We start from the raw sequence: 16,399 nt of genomic DNA, 5'->3' as shown, positions 1-16,399 counted from the left end.
GGGGGGTCTTGACCACAAGGGAGCAGAGCAGAACCGCCGCGTGGTGGCAATACACGGCGCTCCCGTACAAGGACTCGGCGAGGAAGAAGGGCCCCGCGCCAGCGCCCGCGCATCCCAACCGATCCCAACAGCAGCGCGACGGCACAAGACGGCACGATGCACATGACACGCCGGAGAAGAGAAGGCGCTCATCAAGATTCCGGGAGACGGACGAGAGAGGCAGGGAGCGAGGAGCGTCTTTCGCCATCTGTCGTGTGCAGCGGCAAGGGTGCCGTCACCTGGGCAGAACAACAACTGGTGCACCCTAAACTCCATACAAGTACCAAGGTGAACGGCGCGGGGAGCGTCCTGGCGGCATTGCAACAGAGGAGGGCACACTCCTTGGAAGTGTGTGATACTGTCGCGTATAAGATGGTACAGCGACTAGCAAACAACAGAGTGTGACAGCTGAAGTTGTTCGTTCCATCCAATTACTAACGGCGGACAGCTCGAGACCGTTCTAGCTCTCTCTGAGCAGGTTACAGGATAAGGAAACACAAAGGGCAGGGCTGCTCGCTCATCCAGATTGATAGACACCAGTGCACAAAAGTGCACTGTAAAAGCTTCTAAAATACTGCACCCGGCTGCAGCTCTAAGTCTCCGGGAGGGTGCTATCAGTAAGTGCACGCGTGTCCACGAGTCCTACAACCACGTGCAAGGTCGCATCGTAGGCTTAATAATCGCACCAGGTGCCTGATTCGGTCGACCCGGTCGACCGGTACCGGTGCCGCATGCGAGATCATCTCGGACCTAGTGGCGCCTTTAAAGGCTAAGTTTAGAGCCCCAACAAGCAAATAAGAGGCAACCCCCTGCCCGCACCGCACGAGGACAACGAATGAAGCATAATCATGAGTCAACAACAAGACACTTGTCATCCGCTATAGTCCTGAATTTCCCAACATTCTGGAAAATAAAGTTGGCTATTTTGTGAGCGCACCCGTGTATTGTTTTACTCACGTGGTCCGGCTGTTGCGAGGTCGCGAGCCCTCGCGCAGAGCGGTTGAGGCCGGTTGAGGCCCTGCTCTTCGTGACCAGGGCAGTGGCTCGCGCAGGTCGCCGTCGGCGGCGAGACTGGCTGGCGCTGGGTCGCGCACTCTAGCGCACTCGCGCGGTCGTGGTCGTGCCGCCGCGGGGGCTGCCCGGGCTGCCGCTGCCCCGCGAGCTGCTCCGTACGGGGAGGGGGGCGGGCTGGTGTGAGAGGAGAAATGGAGAAAATAATGAAGAAGAAAGAGGGAAAGAAACGGCGGTAGCTCTTATTGATGATCGTGTGATTCATAGCAGCGACTGCCTCCTCTCGTTCTTCCCAGAGTCGCACAGAAAAAGGGTAACATTTTATTGTTTTTTTATGTGCTTTAAACCTTTATTGCGACTTACAACCGATTTCATGAAAACTCAACGGCTAGATCTCTGAAAAAAATAAAAACGCCCGCCCCCACAGAGAATCTATATTATCATCGTCAGTCGGCTTATCATAACTGGAACGTTAATCGGCTATCTTTATCAAAATCGTCAATCGGCTTATCAAAACTGGAACGTTAATCGGCTATCTTTATCAAAACTGGAAACTTTTACCTTCGGGTAGAGACAGAACCACAAGGGACTGTCTAAAAACTGAATATGACGCAGTCGGAGGATTTGGGCGACTCGGGCCTGCACTTTTGCAACACTTTTGAAAAGTTTGAGTGACCACCCGCTCGCTGAACCGCAAAGCTCCGCGAGTGCACCTCTAACGAACTTCTCTCTCCCGCTCCCTCTGACCGCACGCCCCCTCTCTCTTTCGACCTTCTACCGAGATATTAGTCGACACGCGCCACGCGCCCCACCGCGGACCCCAGCACGAGCACGCCACCGACCGAAATGGACGCGAGAGATAATTGCGTTCAGATTAATTCAAACGGTCGGTGCAGGCGGCCGAGGCCTCGCCGCCTGAAAGGTAGGCAGTCCACCGTACGTGCGGGGATGGACAAGGTTCGCGCGCTTTTCCCACATAGTCTCGCAGAGGGTGCGCAGCGCATAAGAAGCGAAATGTTTCATATCGCTACTGTAGCCTCGCAGGCAGACCACCGTCGTATCAGAATCTCCTCCCCCCCCTCTCTTCATCGTCCCCCCTCCCTCTCCCTCCACATTCCCGTCCGTTGTTGTTGTCAAGTCTGCTAGTGTTGCTAAACTTATTTTGTTTTGTAAACGCGGACTGCTGCGCCATGGCTGTTTCGTCGTCGCCGTCTCTGTAAAAGTGAAATGCACGGCGAGATGGAGCTGGCCCTCGCTTCCAACTCGCTGGCCGGAGAGGTGTGGCGGGACTGCGCGAGCTGGTTGACGAGGTGCGAGGCCCTGCGCCCGGACCACAAGGCGAACTGGGCAGACGCCTTGGTCTCGGACCTCGCCTACACCCTCCGCGATGGAGTGCTGCTGTGCAACCTTCTCAACTCCCTGGAACCGGGGTGCATCGAGATGAAGGATGTGAACCAGAAGCCGCAGATGGCACAGGTGAGACTGCGGTTGTCAGAGACAGTGTGTCAACACTTTAGCAGGTGTCGCCTGCCATCTGAAGGGGTGTTGAAGAAATTGTGACATTTGTCGTATCATTGTTGTATAGGTGGTTTTTACCATAGAATTTTCTTGTTTCCAGTTTCTGTGTCTCCGCAACATCAAGGCCTTCCTGCAAGTCTGTCACGACTACTTTGGGATTAAGAAAACGGAACTATTCGAACCTCTCCATCTCTTTGACCTGTCAGACTTCTTTAGAGTGTTGCACACTCTTTCAAAGCTTTCCAACTGTCCTCGAATCCAACGTAAAAATATTCCGTAAGTCTTTGTATCAAAACATTTCAGTTCATTTGATGTTGGAGTCAGTTCTACTTTAATCACACCTGTACTTCTATTTTCAGTGGCTTCTCATTTAAACCGAGAACATTGTCTCAAGAGGATATTTATAGAAATTTGCATGCCAAGTAAGTAGTTAGAGAATTAAGATCTTTAATTTAGTCTTACTGACAATGGAGTGATACACAGGTTGTGTGGGGAATGGTGTCACTTACTCTCAATGGATTTCCAGCCTTGAGACTCCTTCAGATCCAGACATAACACCAGCTTGGGACACATGGCGGACGGTTCCATGGTTACAGTTTACTATCCCTTGTCCCAAGTTTGGTGAAGTTGAGGAAGAATTATATGCAGATTTGTTTTGTGTCACATTCTGCAATGAGGTACCTATTAAGTACCTTTTGAGTTCATGCATAGTTAGATATTACATTTGCTGTGTGTGGTGTTTTTAGCTAACAGCTGGTGACTGAGTTACTTTTAAGTTTTGCTTTGATGATCTGCTTCTTGTTTTATAGTTGATATGGACTTTTTATCTAACTTTCACGATATATATTTGAACTTTTTACTTGCTTTCATTTTCTAAGATCTAGAAATTTTCAATTGTAGATTTTTTAGCATTGTATTTTATGTTAAACTGCAAACCAGTGCCTGATTTTCATCGCTTGAATATGTAGCTGATAGCACTGTAGATTCTGGGTATCACTATTCTATTATTAGTTGTTAATATGCTAGATTGTCTTGGCTTGTAGCTCTTGATGTTGTGTGTTTTAGTGAGGATGAAACAATCCAAGGTGGTTCTGACGTGGACGAATATGGAACTTACTACTCTCACATACAGAATGAGGAAGTCTACCATGATCTTTGCTCCATTCACAAACAGCAAGTTCAAGTACAGGTGACAATATTTTCAATTTCATTCTATGAGTGTATCCATTTGTATGTTTCCTTCCTCTGCACTCATTAATACTACCTCAGAAATTTATTAAATTTCTGAGGAATTTTGAAATAAGTAAATACAGTATTGCATATCATACACATTATTTATTACAAATAGATATAGCGTTGCAAAGGTTTCTGAACCAGTGTATTTTGACTGGCTTATGTTTGGATTTTATTTTATTGTGCTTGGAAAAAAAATGTTAAGCTTTCTAGAGCATTTCTGGTTTTAGAGCTGCATGTTATACACAAATTTTGAAGTTTTATTCTCAAATTATTAAAATGTAGTTCATGTACTTTTCTTGTTTTTTTACATTTTCTATACTGTTAAATATTGACTTAATTTCAGGTTCCATCAGCAATAACTCATAGTTTGGAGAAAAGAGACTATGTAATTAATGAATTGGTTGAAACTGAAAAAAAGTATGTTGAGGTTTTATCTACTCTGCAACGTTCTTTTATGAGACCTTTAAGTAATGTAATGAAGGAGGAAGATATGAAAATTGTTTTTCATGGCATAAAGGCATGTTTCTTGATCTAATGTGTTAGTTTACTATGTAAATCATATGTTGCAAACTCATGTGAATATATCTATCTCTATATTTGATAATGACCTTGCAGGAGCTCTCTGAAATTCATGTGGGCTTTCATAGTCAATTGAGGAAAGCGTGTACCCCACAGAGTTCTCTTCGCTTAAGTGAAGTTTTTATCAATTGGCGTGAAAAGTTTCTCATATATGGAGACTACTGTGCTAATCTTACTGCAGCCCAGAACACCATCCAAGAAGTTTGTGCCAAAAATGAGCAAGTCAATCAAGAAGTTATTGTAAGTAAATGATGTAGACTACTTCAGAACATTTGTATTTTGTCTTGTTCCAACTTAAGAAAGCATAACTTCTCCTCAATTTCTCTTAATGGTAGAGATGCCAACAAGACGCAAATAATGGAAAATTCAAGTTGCGGGATATCCTTTCAGTTCCCATGCAGAGAATATTGAAATATCATCTGCTCTTGGATAAACTCATCAGTGAAACCCAACATGCAAGTTGAAAACAATTTGATCTGTGTATATCATATGAACTGGGGCGATAGGCTCTTCTGTCGTCCTAGAGATGACCAAGCAAGCGGCCTAAAATACATTTTTGTGTTACAGAATCATGAAGATTTCAGAGGCCTTGAACGAGCTAAGGAAGCAATGGTTGATGTGGCTCAGTATTGTAATGAAGTTAAGCGTGACAGTGATACATTGGAAATAATGCATGATATCCAAGAAAGTATATCAGATTGGGTAATGCCAGAAGATACTGAACTTAAAGATTATGGGAGATTGCTGAAAGATGGAGAGTTGAAGATCAAAGCTCACAATGACCAAAAAGTGAAAGTCAGGTAATTTAAGTATCTTCTTGTAAAATTTAAAATGTTTATGTGGTAAAAGCAGAGCAGAGAAATCAATATATGTCAAATGTCCTCTTTCCAGATATGTGTTCATATTTGATCAAGTAATGCTAATGTGCAAGTCTGTCAGGGTGAGTTTTTACACTTCTTCAAATATCACTTATTATCACATTAAATTCCTCCCTAAAGTCAAACCTTCTATATTTTCTGATTTTATAGAATGACCAGTACAGTTTTAAAGAATCTCTCCCTCTACGAGAGTACAAAGTTGAAGATGTGACAAATAGACGGGTGCTTCAAGGTTCCCGCTGGAGTTATCATTATCAGTGGTTGCTAGTGCGCAAAAGTGAGCGCACTGCTTTCACAATGTATGCTCGCACAGAGGATCAGAAAAGAAAATGGATCAAGGCAATTCAAGATGCTCTGTGAGTAGTCATTTTTTATTTATTATAGTAACATACCTGCGTCATTTTGTATTACGTTCTCTATGTAATTACAAAGTAATTTTCCTTATCAGAGACAATATTGAGCCTTCAGTATGCAGAAATACAGACCATCGTTTTCAAATGATAACTTTTGAAAAGCCTACTACTTGTAATCATTGTAGCAAATTTCTGAAAGGGAGAATTTTCCAGGTGAGTTTTAATTGTGCTCCTCATACTGAAACTCATGTATCCAAAAGTAGTCCTTGCTGAGTGTATTTTTAACATTTCATCTAGGGTTACCGCTGTGAGCGATGTGCCATCGCTTGTCACAAACCTTGCATTCCCTTTTCTGGTAGATGTGGAATGAAGCCCCCTCCTGAACTTCCACCAAGACCACCACTTTTAAGCCCTAGACATGATTCTGATCCCAATGCCATAAACCACACCATTCAGGTAAATTTATCCTACATACTTATAAAACGGTGTTAAAAGTGTTTCATATCAATTTAAAGTATTTTTATTACTGCCTTTGCATTTTTAGCTCCCTCAACCATTACCTCTAATTACGGGAGAAGTAAGCAGGCGGTCATGGGCTCATGACAATGAGCTGTTAAAGGAATATCTATGGTAAAGAAAAAAGAATCATCATGAAGTTTGATTTGTCGGCCTCTTCCTTACTTTGACAAAATAAACTTCAATGTGTTTTTTTTCCCATCATATAATTGTAGGTTTGTTGGCGAAATGGGAAGGGATCAAGCTTCTAGCCTTTTAGAACAGACTGCTGATGGAACATATTTGTTGAGAATCCGTCCCCAAGGACCAACCCACCCTAATGAAACTGCCTATGCTCTCAGTATGAAGTAAGTACTGTCGGTTTGATACTCAATCAGTTACTGGCCTTTCTTCTAAAACAACATTTCTATCATCAGAGCTGACAATGAAGTAAAGCATATGAAAGTTTATGAAAAAGAAATTGACGGAATCCCTCACTACTACCTCTCTGAATCTCGATTTCATCGAAGTGTAGTTGAGCTGATTAGTTGCTATGAACACACAAGCCTCGCCGAAAATTTTATCGGGTAAGTCAATAATTTCTTTTTCTGGAAGTTTGTGGTTGCAGGAAGTACAATTCTTGCTAGCCTATTATTTTATATGAGTACTGACACCCGTTTTGATATGGCTGTGCAGGCTGCATGTTAAACTGCGATGGCCGTTCCGACGCATAGTAGTTGTCGCAGAGGTGGACTACAATACTACTGAACCTAACCAATTACCACTGAAAAAAGGCACTCAAGTTGTTGTTTTGAGTAAGGAGGCTGATCATATGGGATGGTGGAAGGGAAAAGCTAATGACCAGGTTGGATTTTTCCCAAAAGTTTATGTACGAGAAATATCTGACACTTTTAACATTGAATAAAGTTTTATTTACAATTTTTTTTATTTTGCTTGACAAACATTTTGAAGGCATCTTTATGATTTAGTGTATACTTGTATTTAACTTGGTATCCATGTGCTTTGCAGAATGTGCAATTGTGCCTTTTACCATATGTATTTTATGTTTTTACATATCATAAAGCCATACCCAAGTCAAGTATGAATGTTCAGTGTGTACTCAATCTTGTTAGACAAATCTCAATTATTTGAATGTTATTGATTGAATTTTGATTAAGCAGAATCCGTGCCAAGATGAAATAGACTGAGAGTAATGGTTTGGAAGCTTTTTATTAAATCATTGTTATATGTATTGGTATTAGTATTAAGGTACTTGTTTATGTATATTGTTCGTAGCTGACATTTTAAAAAGTTAATGTGTTACCATAGTTTTAAATTTCTGTTGCCTCTATTCCAGTTGCCAATATATTGGTGGGTGTAATACACTTGCACCTGCCTTTTTCTTAATTTGGAGAGCATTTATCATGTGATTGTAGCATCACTACTTATGTTTGATGTCATTATTCTTGATTTGTTTTTGTGTCATTTTAATAGTTTTACCCAAATTGTTTTGTTTTAATTTTTACTGCTTTTTTTGTGTGTAGTTTCATTTTACCAAAACTAGAAGCTCCTCTTTTTTTTTCCTTTTTTGTGGTGTGGTATAAAAATAACCTTGGAAATGAAAGGTACTTTTCTATGACTTGCACAATACACATGTTGTGAACAGAGAAAGTTTAACATTGCAAAAGTACTTTGCATTCATAGGGTTTTTGGTACAAATTTGGGATAGATCCATGAGACTGAGAAAGGATAATTAGGACTGAAAATGTGTGATGAATTGTTTGTGGCAAACCAATTTTCATCCAGCTAGTTAGCTGGTAAGCTATTCCTAGGAACTTCAGTTTGTTACTTTAAATTTATGTACAGCCTCAGAGTTGTATATTTATGAGCACTGAAGTTGCCTAACATTTTTCAATGCTTGTTGTCATGTTTGCACTTTGTTCTTCTGTTCAGACGCCTGTCTTAAAAAAAAGGAATTATCTCTCGTGCATTTATTTCCGTTTTAGTGTGGCAAAAATTAGAAATCTTCTTTTAAATACTCTTGTGGGTGTGTGCCTCATCCATCCGAATTGCTGACATATGGTGTAATTTTATCATTCAAGCGGAATATAGAATTCATTTTCATTATAAATCAGAGAGTCAAATTATGGTGTGGGACATGTTTTCGAGAAGAGAGAGCAATGATATTTGAGCATTAATTATCATACGTAACAATGGCTTTTGTATTAGATATCTCAAAGATTTCTTTGGTGCAATTACTATATCACATTGTAGTTGTAATCTTTATTTTATATGGATTCTGTGTATCTGTGATTATATTTGTGTTCAGATGTCCTAATTGTGTAATTAATGCTTTTATACCTCCTGCTTGTTTTATGTTATGTGTACTTTAGCTGCTTTTGTGGATTGAATCTTCCTTATTACACCATTCACTCCAATATTGTGCGCTTGGTTCAACATATTATTTTAGACATGACTATTTTGATGTTGTTGTTGCTGCTGCTACATGTCACTACCTGAATTTCCGTGTCGCCTAGAGTAATTAAGTTGAATTTTCTAGTGTGTTCAGTTTTTTCCCCATTGATGTCTTCATCTTATTCAGCAGGTCAACCTTCTATAAGAAAAGATATTTTTTTGTTTTGTTTTACAGGGCTTTAAATGTGTCTTTTTAACTTGTTTTAGAATACATTTAGACTTGTGAAGTCAATTGTTTTCTGTGTATAAAATGAGAACAATATTCAATATGTTAAATTGTTGCCAATACTAGTTAGCCAATGAAGCCCAGTGCAGTCATTCTCCATTGTCATTTGTATTAGAGTTTAATAATTATGCATAAAATGCTGAGGACTAGTCAGGTGATGGAAAATAGGAAATACATTTTATGAGGACAATAAACTGAAGTTGAACCAAGGAAAGTTTGGACATTTATTGTATTTTTTTTTGTTCTTTCCCTAATTACAGTGAAGTTTCCTGGGTTTTTCTGTCATACACAGGTCGCAGGTACATAAAGGATAAACGCACTTTTTACAACATGATCTTTTTTAGTATCTTAAAAATATATGTACATAGAATTAAGCACCTTTCCTTTCAACACACCTAGTAACATTAATAACCTAATTTAGCATTAAGCTTTGTTGTGCCATCTCCAGATTGATCTTCAGGAGGAACCCAAACAGAGTAGTTGGGATCTGATGCATCGTATGTTTTAGTTCTCTCTAAAGCCTGGAACAAAGTGTTTTTAAAACCATTGGCATTTTAGCACAAGTCTAAAGGAAGTGTAGAATATCATTTGGCAAACTGACATACCTTTTCATTTCTTTGCAACATTCTTCGTCTGTTTCTTTTTTTCCTCTTCTCTGCCACCTTTAAACACCTTTCATCATCATCATCTTCATTGCTGCTATTGCTGTGGTCCCTCTCATTCAAGTTTCTTTCATGCCTCGTAGTTGAAACATCTTCAATTTCAGGTGATTCATTTGTGCTTTTTAAAAATGATGGCTTTGATGGCCCAATAATGATCTCTTCCGTTTTAGAACTTAATCTATCCAAACCTGTTTTAGTCTCTGCAATTAAATTTTCAAGTACATGAATCAATTACTAGATTAGAGAGTATATTTTAAAGATACGCTAATACCCAACACTGGTATGATGTAGATTAGTTGAGAGTTGAGATGATAAAGGTCACACATACCTTTTGGGGATTTATTTAACTCAGATTTGTTATGAGGGTTACAAGGCTTCTCTGTTTTCTCGGGATCTTTATCTTCCTCTTCTTCTTCCTCCTCTTGATCTTCAAAAGCACAAGCTTTTGAAGGGTGAAGGTTTTGATTAGTAGACGTGCTGGGTGCATTCTAAACAGGAAAACAATCCAACACTTGAAATATTATGACCCTTTGGAGAAAGAACTCAAAATACAAATTTACCTTAGATAGACACGGACAAGCCTGATTGTAGAGCAAAGAAATGAGATAAGTACCTTTAGTTTTTCTGTAGCTTTCTTGCGCACTGCAAGCATCAACTTATTTTTCAGAGCTTCTTTTGTATCTGGGGTATCAGAAGTAGAGGCTGGTGCCACCAGCTCTGGTAAACTTGTTGGTCTCGCAATATTCACCAGTCTCCTTATTTGAACTTCTTCCTTGACTAAAGCAGCCAAATCAACCTGCAAATAATTTTTTAAATTGCAGTGGTTATTTTTTATTTAACATAGACTAAGAAATGAATAGAAATAAGAAGAATAAAAACCTTCAGCTTGCTAATTTGCTTTTTGTCAACACAGCCAACACTTGAGAGGTTGCTCATAAAGGACTCCAAGCTATCACCTTCCTCTTTCTTTTCTTTTAATTTAAGAGCTGCTAGATTTGCTTGAGCCTTTTGAAGCTGAGCTTGTGTGTCTTCCAGCTGCTTCAATATATCAGAATGTTTTGCACACTGTAAAAAGTCAAGTAGAAAGCCAATGAAACTGAAAATTCCATTCCAATCAATACATTTTAATGAAAAAACTAAAATACTCACCAAAGATTGATAAGTTTCAACTTGTTCTTCAACTTTACCCGCCTGTTTCATTCTTTGTTGCCTCTTTTTCTCTACAGCTCCAGTGCGATCCAAAAATGTATCTTCATCAGAGTCATAAAAATCTTCTTCTTCCCAATTCTTGGCTTTCCTTTTCCTACTTTCTGATAAGCAGTGGTTTATAGATTAGAAAATACAAATATGGGATACAAAATAAATTTGTGTAAAAATATATTCATTAATTTACCATGATTAGCTTGACGCAAAAGCCCTAATCTGTCCAAGAGCCTACAGGCCTCAAGAGCACATTGAGCAACTGCCTCTTTCTTCTTTCCTTTCACTAATGCTTCAGCTACCATGCATCCACCACGTGCACCTTCAATTGGTACCCTGCAAACCAAAATTATGAAAAGTTTATAATTGTATTTCAAGATAATTAAGAAGTAAAAACAAATGATAAATTTCTTACTCCACTCGACATAGGAACTGTCCAGGGCCTTTCTCCTCAACCTCATAATCTAATTCATGACCTTCACGTTCAAACCAGCCACGTAATGTCTTCTTAGGATCATCGATGTATAGTTCCTCATTAGTAGTAATGGCGTAAGGATTTTCTGAGAGGTCAGTCTCCTCATCCGCATCATCACCTGTGAAAACAATCAGTAAATCAATGGAAAGTTCTATCATGTCCACCTTACACCCAAATATACTAAATAAAAGGATTAAAGAAAATAAATTTACCTATTCCCCAATCTATACCCTCCTCTTCTCTCTTTTTCTGTTCTTCTTCTTCCTTCTGCTTAAACTGTAATTCTGCTAGCTCTCTGGCTTGAAGTTCCAATTGACGCTTGGCTTTGAGTTCAGTGACTGTCAGGTCAGACTCATCTTCCATGTCTTCTGGAGGTCCTTGAAGTAAATAGAGTCTTGTGCTGCCTCCTAATTTAATTTGATGACCCACCTGAAAAGAAACAGCAAAAATAAAAATATCTTGCAGAACAAAAAGAAATGTATGAAACACTTTTAGTTATGAAATAAAACGTACTTTGATTCTAATAAACATTTCAGGTCTTACTCTGTTCTTGTTCAAGAATGTACCATGAGTGCTTCCTAGATCAAACAAATAATAACCTTGAGGTTTATCATCTGTACCCTTGCTATATTGTAAAATTGCATGATGTCTAGACACTGTTGGATGAGCCATTTGAACATCGCAGTTTGTTTGCCGTCCAAATACAAAATAGGACTTGTCCCCCAGGTCGATGGGATCCAGCACAGTGCCCGACTTGATTACATCTAAGCTGTAGCGCACGGAAGGTATGCCACCCCATTTTGGTTCCAAATATGGAATAGGAGTTTCTTTAAGTTTCTGAGCAGGAGCACTTTTTCTAGGTTTGGACGTTCTGTGTTCTGGTTCATTCAACACATTGACAGAGTTTTCAACAGGCTTGATGGCTTCCTTAGGGGTATCCGGTGCAACTTCCTCCGAGGGGGGACACTCTATAAGGGCTTCTGTTGTTTCGGTTTTCTCTTCTTTTAAACTGTTATTACTTGGTCCGTCCACTACACGTATTTTCGTTCCTTTACTTTTTCGAGGACCAACAAGGCAGAACTGTGGTTTCTTGAACGTTTCTACCTGTTCTTTAGGCTGAGCGTCTACCATTTCGATATCCATGGCCTCTTTTAATTGTTCTCGTCCTTCCATTTCCATGTGACAGTATCAAAGTGATACTTTCACACTACTGTCACTGTCACAACAAAAACGATAGCAAAACGACGATTCTTTTTAACCTAATCTTTGAAACAACCGAAAACAACACAAACAAACCTTATTCGCAGGATACCTAACTAGGCTTGCACTTATTCGCAGGTAACACGGCATGGTGCAAAGAGAGCATTTGCGGATATTCACACGGTGAGAACAAGAGGAAATTACACTTGTCAAACCCACCTTATATCACCATGGCCACGGCAAATGGTACATGTTCTAAAGCTTCTGTCATTGTTTTAGGAGGTGAGTCAGATTAATCTTGTACTTCATTGTCGTGTCGAACAGGCAGGTGTCAATATTTCTTGCCGTTAGACTCGCCTAACAAGTACCTCGCGCTCTGTCAGGTGTCAGTTTTCCATGGCGGGATAGTAATTTTCTGCTTGAATAATCATGCCAAAGTTTGCAATTTCATGTAATTGTGCCCTTCTTGCGCTTGCCATCAGTTTGATGGTTTTATCCTCATCTTCCACTTTTAATGCAAGTTCTCCTTCTTTGCCCATCACTTGGTTTCATGCACAAATATGAGTCATAGTATGAGTGGTTCTCGTTGATATGAAGAATTTCAGTGTTCCCAGTCTCTTGACACTTGACAAATCTGACAACATTACAAATTTCGATAATTCTCGATCATTGATAATATCTGGGGAACCACCATAAATTTTCAGCAATAATATTGATGATTTATTTTATTGAATTTCACTTTTGGTGCTTTTTGTACATTTACCTTCACCTGTTGATGTCACATATTAACTGATATTTGCTGTTTTAGGCTGTGGCTTCATTGGACGCAATTTAGTGTGTCATCTGATTGAAAATGACTTGGTGTCCCATGTACGAGTTGTTGATAAAGTTCCGCCTCAAACTGCCTGGCTTAATTCTCTACACAAGAAGATATTTGATGATGAAAGAGTTGAATTCCGCAGCGCTAATCTCATTATCCCAGGTAACTTGTTCATCCTTTAGCTCTTTTCATTATTTATTTATTATTTTTGGAGGGCTTTTAACTGATGATTTCTGTAACACTTGTCTCGTTTTGCAGCTTCATGTGAAGCTGCATTTGCTGCAGATGGAATCAGCTGGGATTATGTGATTAATTGCGCATGTGAGACGAAAACTGGACAAACAGATCCTGTTTATCAAGAGGGAATAGTTAAGCTATCTCTAAATTGTGCCATGGAGGCTGCTAAACATAACGTCAAAATGTTTGTGGAACTCTCCTCAGGCCACATGGCATCAACTGAAAAGGTAGTTATTCACATTGTTCAGTTCCTGTTACAATTTCTTCCATTATTTTGCATATGATTTAAAGTTTGGTGTGTTAATGGAAATATTCCCTTAGGCTCCGCACAATGAAGATGATACTGCAGACCCTTGGATAGCTGTGGCTCGTTACAAGTTACAAGTGGAGAAAGAGCTAAAAGAGATTCCCAGTCTCAACTTTTGCGTGTTACGACCTGCAATTGTGTATGGGATTGGAGATAGGCATGGACTTGGTATGATTTGTTATATATATTTAGTATAATTGGTAGAGTGCATAGAATTTTGACTTCAACTGCTTCCCCTTTCCACAGCACCACGTCTCATAGTTGGGGCTGTGTACAAGCATCTCAATGAGGTGATGAAACTGCTGTGGACAGCTGATTTACATTTGAATACTGTCCATGTGAGAGATGTATGTCGTGCCATCTGGCTTGTCGCCACAAGAGATGACACTAAGGGTAAAATATTCAATGTAGTTGATGAAGGTGATACAACCCAAGGTCTCATTAGTACCTTGATTTCTGATATTTTTGGAATTAGTCATGACTATTATGGGTATGCTTTATCCATGATATGCAAGGTATGTTGTCAAGGATGTAAATTTTCTTTACCAATTACAGGCTTTTAAAACATGCTTGTTGTAAAATGTATTGCATTTATTTATTGTAGGCTGACATGAGCAGTGTTGTGGAGGAAGGAAATGATAAACACATGGGCCCGTGGGCAGAAGCTTGTTGTTCAAGTGGCGTTGAGAACACCCCACTAACACCATTCATGGATCAAGAGCTCCTGTACAACAAAAATTTATTCATGGATGGGTCTCGATTGAAATCTCTGGGATTTTCATGTGAGATTCCTGTCTTGACTACTCAGAGTTTGCTGGAGGTAAAAGACAAGCTTTTTTTTCACCTGTTTCCGCTGAACTATGATTTGTGTGTGTGTACTTAATATATGGCTCTGTGTTTCTTTCCAGATTGTTCATGATTATGCAGACATGATGTTATTCCCTCGGTTTCTAATCAATGCATGAATATGTGAAGGAGGAATCTGTCTGATGGTCTGGTTCCATGTACAGTAGTTTGTTCCACTTCCTATTGTATCCTTCTGTGCATGAATAGTTGTTGATCTTGTTCTTATAAGCAAGAAAAATAGAGACAGTCTTGGGGACTGTCTAAAAAGTGATCCCATATTTTGGTCACTGCATAGTTAGCTAGCATCCAAGTACCTTCCTGTTTAGAGTGGTAATTTGGGTTGAAAGTGTTGTACCTTTACATGTTCAAGTGTGCATTTAGGTGCATTCCTTAAAAATTTCTAATTTTTTGTGTGATAACTCAAGTTTGCCCTATTGTTCAATTACCCTGTAGTTACCAAATGATGTTATTAATGTAAATCATTGCATCATTTGCAAGTTTATGATTGCTTGAATTGGTTATGTTATAATTTTCAATTCAATGTTGTTATTTATGTCTAAAATGTTTGGCTTGTCTGTCTCCTCAGATTTTTTAATATGTTTCAGACAATTTGGTGTTATGAATTCAATGTTTTCTGGGGCACAAGTTGCTGATTTATCTAATATTGTCACGTTTACGAAAGACTTTGTTACCGGTAAAGTGGGTTGGTCTGTTAGGGGCATTGTGATACCCATTGTACTTACAACTTACTCCTCTCTCTACTCAGTAGGTTTTCCTTGGTTACATGCTATGTACATACTTGAGGTGTAATTTGTGCTAAAATCCTGTAACATTTGCAAAACTTATTGTGTGTGAATTTGGTTTGATATTTCTACAGGAACAATATTTTTGCCTTGTGAAGTCTTGTGTGATTGTTTTTATTTTTTGTGTGTTTTGGTGTTTGGGCCCAATGTACTCCCCTTTTTGAGACTGACCTTGCTTGTGGTATGTTCAAGCTCTAAATTGTAGAAATTTGGTTTACCTTAGTTTGGTTGAGTGTCTTCCTACTTCCTTATAAGTTCTTCTACATATTAGTTGTAGAATCATTTGTATTGGTTATTGCCAAAAATAATCTTTTAAATTTAAAGAACTTGTGATCAAGTGGCACCTCACTCTGGTAATCTGCACATTGTTTTGTCCTTTCAAGTTAAGTGTTACCCCTTTCTTTGAGGGCCCCTTGTAGTACTTGTTTGTGAGCTACTGTACTTATAGAAATCTTCCTTAAGAAAGGGAGCGCCAAGAAAGTTGTTTTTACATTTCTCAATACTGATGGGTACTGTACTCACTTGAAGCCTTTTGAGTCTTGAAATTTATCTTCCCTAGCTCCTAATATGCTGTTGTATTTTATATGTGATATGGATATGAGTGATAGATAGACTGATCAGATGCCATGATTGTCAATTTTTTGAAGGTTTTGGGGTTTGGTTTGAGAGTTGCAAGTTAGAATGTTTGTCACCTTTAAACCTCTGCTCTTAAAACTCAAATTGTTAATGGCTTGTGTGACCCTACCCTGAACCTCAATGCTGATGAAACTGCAAGACTAGATATTATCTTTAAGTATGACAACCAGTCAAATTAGTATGTGCACACAGGTAGGGCAAGTTTGTTATTTTTTTCTAATGTAAAGGTGAATGTGTTAAGACGCTTAAACACTTTCGCCTCTTTAGCTCATTTTGTTTAAAGAAAAAAATCTTACCTGTTCTGAGCATTATTGTGTAAATAATGGTACATTCCATCAATTTTCACAAAATAATTCCATTTTGAGGGTTACCTAAAATTCTTTTGATATCAACATTCTAGCAA

General features: G+C 39.2%; 4 protein-coding genes across 5 annotated transcripts in view; 2 read left to right on the top strand and 2 right to left on the bottom strand.

Moving 5' to 3' along the window:
- The window catches only part of LOC113215357 (GTPase activating protein homolog 2-like), a 10,543-nt gene extending 9,429 nt beyond the window's left edge, over positions 1–1,114 (bottom strand). Inside the window, exon 1 of the mRNA XM_026434976.2 lies at positions 997–1,114. The gene's annotated coding sequence lies outside the window, so the exon portion shown is untranslated. The remainder of the gene's footprint in view (positions 1–996) is intronic.
- A 1,036-nt stretch (positions 1,115–2,150) lies between these two features.
- Positions 2,151–9,024, top strand: LOC113215074 (protein vav). Of its 2 annotated transcripts, none has more exons than XM_026434639.2 (16): positions 2,151–2,526; positions 2,669–2,844; positions 2,928–2,990; positions 3,634–3,757; positions 4,148–4,321; positions 4,420–4,623; positions 4,719–4,838; positions 4,951–5,183; positions 5,275–5,323; positions 5,412–5,617; positions 5,710–5,827; positions 5,912–6,070; positions 6,159–6,244; positions 6,346–6,477; positions 6,547–6,696; positions 6,806–9,024. In XM_026434639.2, the coding sequence occupies exons 1-16, from the start codon at positions 2,278–2,280 to the stop codon at positions 7,032–7,034; spliced, it is 2,472 nt and encodes an 823-aa protein (XP_026290424.1). In that variant the 5' UTR covers positions 2,151–2,277; the 3' UTR covers positions 7,035–9,024. The 2 variants fall into 2 exon arrangements, with proteins under 2 accessions (XP_026290424.1, XP_026290415.1); XM_026434630.2 differs by lacking the exon at positions 3,634–3,757 and adding an exon at positions 3,095–3,245.
- LOC113215083 (kanadaptin) lies at positions 9,021–12,453 on the bottom strand. Its single transcript, XM_026434652.2, has 10 exons — positions 11,661–12,453; positions 11,360–11,576; positions 11,088–11,265; positions 10,866–11,008; positions 10,622–10,782; positions 10,352–10,537; positions 10,086–10,268; positions 9,801–9,960; positions 9,416–9,672; positions 9,021–9,331 (listed from the first exon to the last, which is right to left on the bottom strand). Exons 1-10 carry the CDS (start codon positions 12,324–12,326, stop codon positions 9,215–9,217), a joined length of 2,268 nt encoding a protein of 755 aa, XP_026290437.1. The 5' UTR covers positions 12,327–12,453; the 3' UTR covers positions 9,021–9,214.
- Positions 12,454–12,475: 22 nt separating this feature from the next.
- LOC113215008 (uncharacterized) lies at positions 12,476–15,887 on the top strand. The gene is made up of 7 exons (XM_026434555.2): positions 12,476–12,629; positions 13,156–13,329; positions 13,426–13,631; positions 13,726–13,879; positions 13,958–14,226; positions 14,316–14,531; positions 14,620–15,887. Exons 1-7 carry the CDS (start codon positions 12,578–12,580, stop codon positions 14,674–14,676), a joined length of 1,128 nt encoding a protein of 375 aa, XP_026290340.1. The 5' UTR covers positions 12,476–12,577; the 3' UTR covers positions 14,677–15,887.
- The last annotated feature ends 512 nt before the right edge of the window (positions 15,888–16,399 follow it).

This window comes from Frankliniella occidentalis, unplaced genomic scaffold, assembly GCF_000697945.3.
Source record: "Frankliniella occidentalis isolate FOCC.00 unplaced genomic scaffold, Focc_3.1 Scaffold11, whole genome shotgun sequence".
Lineage (NCBI taxonomy): Eukaryota > Metazoa > Arthropoda > Insecta > Thysanoptera > Thripidae > Frankliniella > Frankliniella occidentalis.
Note: the sequence above shows the minus strand (reverse complement) of the source record. Positions and strands in the feature narration are given on the sequence as shown.

Coding starts and splice junctions, on each gene's coding strand:
- LOC113215074 (XM_026434630.2), top strand. CDS start 2,278: ATGCACGGCGAGATGGAGCTGGCCCTCGCTTCCAACTCGCTGGCCGGA. Junction 5,618..5,709: donor AAGGCAATTCAAGATGCTCT/GTGAGTAGTCAT, acceptor TTTCCTTATCAG/AGACAATATTGAGCCTTCAG. Junction 6,245..6,345: donor CTGTTAAAGGAATATCTATG/GTAAAGAAAAAA, acceptor ATATAATTGTAG/GTTTGTTGGCGAAATGGGAA.
- LOC113215083 (XM_026434652.2), bottom strand. CDS start 12,326: ATGGAAATGGAAGGACGAGAACAATTAAAAGAGGCCATGGATATCGAA. Junction 11,009..11,087: donor CAGTTCCTATGTCGAGTGGA/GTAAGAAATTTA, acceptor TTTGGTTTGCAG/GGTACCAATTGAAGGTGCAC. Junction 10,269..10,351: donor AGCAAATTAGCAAGCTGAAG/GTTTTTATTCTT, acceptor AATTATTTGCAG/GTTGATTTGGCTGCTTTAGT.
- LOC113215008 (XM_026434555.2), top strand. CDS start 12,578: ATGGCCACGGCAAATGGTACATGTTCTAAAGCTTCTGTCATTGTTTTA. Junction 13,632..13,725: donor ACATGGCATCAACTGAAAAG/GTAGTTATTCAC, acceptor ATATTCCCTTAG/GCTCCGCACAATGAAGATGA. Junction 13,880..13,957: donor TGGAGATAGGCATGGACTTG/GTATGATTTGTT, acceptor CCCTTTCCACAG/CACCACGTCTCATAGTTGGG.